The 4,986-nt window shown below is 47.1% G+C and overlaps 1 protein-coding gene across 2 annotated transcripts; it reads right to left on the bottom strand.

The window, feature by feature from the left end:
- Positions 1-2,518: 2,518 nt before the first annotated feature.
- On the bottom strand, positions 2,519-2,878 carry LOC126496102 (cornifin-B-like). Of its 2 annotated transcripts, XM_050133670.1 has the most exons (2): positions 2,780-2,878; positions 2,519-2,689 (listed from the first exon to the last, which is right to left on the bottom strand). In XM_050133670.1, the coding sequence occupies exons 1-2, from the start codon at positions 2,876-2,878 to the stop codon at positions 2,519-2,521; spliced, it is 270 nt and encodes an 89-aa protein (XP_049989627.1). The 2 variants fall into 2 exon arrangements, with proteins under 2 accessions (XP_049989627.1, XP_049989626.1); XM_050133669.1 differs by having other exon boundaries at positions 2,519-2,878.
- Positions 2,879-4,986: the final 2,108 nt, after the last annotated feature.

The following is a 4,986-nucleotide window of genomic DNA, read 5'->3' as shown; positions in this document are numbered from 1 at the left end:
ATGCGCATGAGGGGGAAAGGCGTGCCCACATCAGACGCTGACGCCAGGCAACAAACGCTATACCCTGCGCCTGCATATGGAGCCTTCTACGTCAGACGCTGGTGATGCAGATGGCGGGCGACTCACGCATGTGCACCTGGGATACCTGTATTGGCCTCAGAACCCGGAAGTGTAGCCTTACGGGTGGCTAAAGGAATTACACTAGTGGGAAGTCATGGACTCTAGACTGATGTCTGGGAAGCCTGTATGGGACTGAACTTGGCCCTCTGTATACAGGCAATAGTTGTGCAACTTGGTCTGTTTGAGGGGGCCTCTAGTAGTGGGACCAGGATCCATCCCTGTTGCAGGAGCTGGCTTTTTGGACCCCCTTCCATATGGTGGAATGCTTTTCTCAGCCTTGATGCAAGGGGAGGGCCTTGGTTCCGCCTTAACTGAGTGTGCCAGGTTTTGTTGACTCCCATGGGAGGCATTGCCCTTAGGAGAAGTGGGTAGGAAGGTTGGGAGAGGTGAAGTCAGAGGAGGGGAGGGAGGGAAACTGTGATTGGTAGACAAAATGAGTAAGAAATTTAAAATTAAAAAAAAAAGTTGGTGCCTTTCTGGAGACCTTTTGTGTAGACATCTAATAATAAATGTTAACTATTGCTTCTAAACGAGAGTGGAATTTTCTGCTGTATCACGAGGAAAGAAAACATAGGGTGTGTGTGAGGGGGTAAATCTATAGGAAGACGCTATGAAAACATAGGGTGTGTGTGAGGGGGTAAATCCATAGGAAGATGCTATGAAAGAAAGGAAGACTTGTAGCGATTGTGTTTGAGAGACAAACCATTCCTGGGGATTGAACGAATGAAGGTCTGCCTTTTTACCAGGGCCTCCACTTACTCAAAGTGTAGGGCAGATTTTCTTGTGAATGTTCTCAATGGACGCTTTTTATTTAATTTCCTGAGACATGGGCGGGTCAACCTCCCTTCTGGGCACCTTGTGTGTGCTTACTTCAGAGTCTTATTTCCATCTTATTCCAGTGTGCTTAGATTCAGGCCTTTCTTGAAAGCCTCCCTCAATGAAATGCCCCTTCCTTAGTTCCAGGTGTCACCTCTGCAGTGTCCTTAGCTGGGCCAACACCAACCAAAACCGCACTCTGCCTGTAAAGATGTCTACTCAGAAGTGAACCAAAGTTCCGCTGCCTCCCGACCCGGAAACGAGAACGTCAAGACTTCTGAAACTCAGACTAGAGTTGAGATGTATGTATAAGTCTCTGTCACGGTCAACAGATTGCTGTAGACACTTGTCTGTGACATGCAACGCTAACTGTGTCACATGGGCAACTGAAGTTTCACTTAGCTTCCTGGAAATGGCTCATGTTTTCTGGTGGGATATAAGTTTTCCTTCTGTTCAGATAAAGCTCTGGCCTGAGCATTTGGTAAACCAGGTTTTGTTTGTTACTCTATGAGAACTGCAGTGTATGTGTGTGAGTGTGTAAGAGAGAGAGAGAGAAAGATAAAAAGAGACTGTGTATGGATGAATGCGCATGTGAGCGCATGCATGTGTGTGTTAGTCTGTATGTGAATGTGCTTGTATGTACGAATGTGAGCATATGTGTGCATGTATATGCGAGTATATGAGCATATGTGTGCATGATATGTATATATGTGTGCATGTATATGGGAGTGTGTGAGAGCGTGTGCGTGTGTGTTTTGGATGGTGGGGTGGAATGCAAAACACATCCCTCTAAGATATTCCCTGACACAGCAAGAAGAGGACTTGCTGAGATAAGTCTTAGAATTTGTTGGGGGGGGGATTTGAATTGTGGGTATACAGAAGAAATGAACGAGAAGGGAGAGATTCACATCTGCTAGAAGATTCCTTGCAGGGAACAGAAGCAGTTGGATATGCTGGCCTATTTTGGGGACAGAGCACTTGGTTTAGATATGTCAGATTTAGCTTGGTCAGGTACTAATTAAACTCCAGAATGACTCTTGGAGTTGTAAGAGGAGAAGCCTCCTCTAGTCCCACTTGTCCAAAGCAAAAGCCTCTGATGGCATTACATAACATTCCTCTGGCACCCTAGGCATCCTCAGTGGGAAGAGCATCCACCCGCCAGGGCCAGGACTGCTTAGTGCCAGGGTCGGGTGATAGTGCCAGGGTCAGGTGTCAACTTAAGGAAGCCCCTGTATGCTCTCCTGTGTCTGTGAGTAGCTTTTGCTTTGTGAGGAAAAGGAAGAAGTCACTGAGTCAGACAACAATTTATAGTCAGGAGTGGGAGGAGCTTTAATGGGGAAATCACAGAAGCGAATCACTTGCATCTTGGTCCCTCTTCAGAAGAATTTTGAGTAGACAAACTAGTGCAGGAACCAAGATCTCAGTTGAATTCAGAGACTCAGAGGCCTCATATATGTAGGCAAAAAAGCTTCGTAGTACTTTATTTTCAGGTATAAATGAGAGATGGGACTGTGATGCAAGGGTGGGGCTCAGCATCCCTCCTGTGGTTAGCTCCCCGAGGCAGTTTTGGACTACATTACTTTTACTTTGTCTTTTGTTGCGCTAGTTCTGGAGCGACAGTTGAGGGGCAGGGCTCAGGGGCCTTGGGGTGGCAGGGCTCAGGGGCCTTGGGGTGGCTGGGTTCAGGAGCCTTGGGGTGGCAGGGCTCAGGGGCCTTGGGGTGGCAGGGCTCAGGGGCCTTGGGGTGGCAGGGCTCAGGGGCCTTGGGGTGGCAGGGCTCAGGAGCCTTGGGGTGGCTGGTCTCAGGAACCTTGGTGTCACATGGCTTCTTGATTTGGGAGACACATGGCTCCTGAGGTGGTGGCTGGCAAGGCTGTTTCACTTGCTGCTCATGCAGCTGAGGTGGTTCTGCACAGGGCTGCTTCTGCTGGTGTGAACTCATGCTTCCAAGATGGCTGGGCCTAGAAACAGAATAGATGATTTACAGAGGGAATGGCTTCATGAGAAACCACTGGCAATGCCACTTCCAATGCATGAAGAAGTAGAGCTCCTCCTTTCTCTCTCTACCACAGAGGGTTCTTTGCCATGAGGGTCCTTAAGAGTGATAAGTTTGGTTCTAAACTAGCTGGTTTTTCCAATTCCCCCCTCTTCCTCCCTATCATAAGGCACAGCTGGCAACATAGCAGAGGGCTTCAGCAGGAATATGAGACTGATGCCATTGGCCCATGTGGAAATGTCACGGCATGTGGAAAATAAGAATATTAAAATGCTCACAGCCCACTGCTCATCTGCAATAAGTAAGATGTTTGTCACCTGTAGAACACCTGTGGTCCTCCAGACCACCTCGCCAGCACATGTGGCTCACACCCTCTTCCGTCTCAGGTGCTCCACTCCCACCTGCTTGCTCAGACTGGCCCAACTGCCACAGATCACCTGCTCTGCCAATTTTAGGCAGCTTTCCTAGAGCAAGAACTTAGGAAATTTTTCTTGCCTTCCCATCTTGCCGTAGCTCCTGCTCTGTCTCCTGGCACTGACCCCCCCACAGTACTGCCTTTAGTTCCTTTTCTTCTAACTGAGATGCAGTTTTATAGAGAAAATTCTCCCTTCTCTAAATTACCCTTTACAGTTCAAAACACCAGATACAGCAAACTCTAACAAACGCTTTTATTGAAAGAATAAAATTCTCAGCGTTAAACTTGCAGATAAAGAAATGATGTCACTAGAAGTGTGATAGGCTTGTGTTCTTACACAGACACAGACACAGCGAGGACTGGTGGCACACACCAATTACGTCTAAAGTTCCTTCAATCGTGACTACTTTTAAGGGAAAGTTTTTACGGTTTGCAATCCAGGTGATTCATCTGCCTTATATCTACAACTAAATTTCAGTAAGAGGAGAAAAAAAGACACCCTAAATGCAAACGAGGCACCAGTAAAAAGTTACATAAATGCATAAAGTAAATGGTGAAGTATCCATGTAGAGACGCTTACCTGGTGTGCAGGATGCAGAGAATAGGCAGTGTGGTCACTGGGATCTGGTGTGGCATCCTCTTCACGCTGGCTTTTTATAGAAGGAACAAGCCCTGCCTTGAGGGACTGGGAGCCTTTGGGGCTACCGCATCTTCATTACTTACCCGTCAGACATGATTCATCCTAGGTGCTTCACCCACTTATTGGTTTAGCTTAAGTGATGAAACTAATAATGTGACCTTTTTCACATACTGACAGTCATACAGTCTGAGCATAAACCCTGAAGAATACCCCCCCAACACGCTCTTCAAATATGATGTTTTCAGGGAGGATGCTATGGGCTGAAAGAGCAATAAGGAAATTCTAGGAAATCAGGTAACAGAAATCTACTGTGATTTATGGATATCATAAGTATGGCCTCAGTTTAGATGGGTGCATTGGTGTGATCAGGAGGCCCAGTTTAGATAGGTGCATTGGTGTGATCTGGATGCCTCAGTTTATATGGGTGCATTGGTGTGATCAGGCTCTATAGTGAGCAAGGGGTAGCTAGGAGGTGCTTCAGATTCGTCTGGGAGGCAATGGGCATAATGTCATTACTCTCTTTTAATTGGAACAATTTAGGCCATAGTTCTACTTATCTGTTACTTAGTAAAGAAAAAAAAAAACCCAAACAAATAAGCAAACAGACAAAATCTTTAAACTGATTTTCTCTCTCTCTCTTTCTGTCTCTCTTTCTGTCCTCCCTTCCTCCCTCCCTCCCTCCCTCCCCCCCCCCCCCCCCCCCCCCCCCCTTTCTCTCTTTCCCCCCTCCCTTCCTCCCTCCCTCCCTCCCTCCCTCCCTCCCTCCCTCTCTCCCTGCCTCCCTTTCTCCCTTCCTCCCTCCCTCTCCCCTCTCTCTTTCTTTCATTCTTCCTGTCTTTAATGTTGAGAACTCCCTTTCCAAGAAAAGATACAAAAATAAGAGGTGATGGCTGGGAATCTCTATTAGAGAAGGGAAACTTTGAGCTGTGTAAAGTGAGAGGCCCATCGAGCTTCATGTCCAAAATGACTTGATTCTTCTATTCCAGCCACTTTTTCTAT

The sequence above is a fragment of the Alexandromys fortis genome, unplaced genomic scaffold (genome assembly GCF_014885135.2).
Source record: "Alexandromys fortis isolate MF-2015 unplaced genomic scaffold, M_Fortis_MF-2015_v1.1 scaffold_1173, whole genome shotgun sequence".
Taxonomy (NCBI): Eukaryota; Metazoa; Chordata; class Mammalia; order Rodentia; family Cricetidae; genus Alexandromys; species Alexandromys fortis.
The sequence above is the reverse complement of the archived record's forward strand: the minus strand, read 5'-3'. Positions and strand labels throughout refer to the sequence as shown.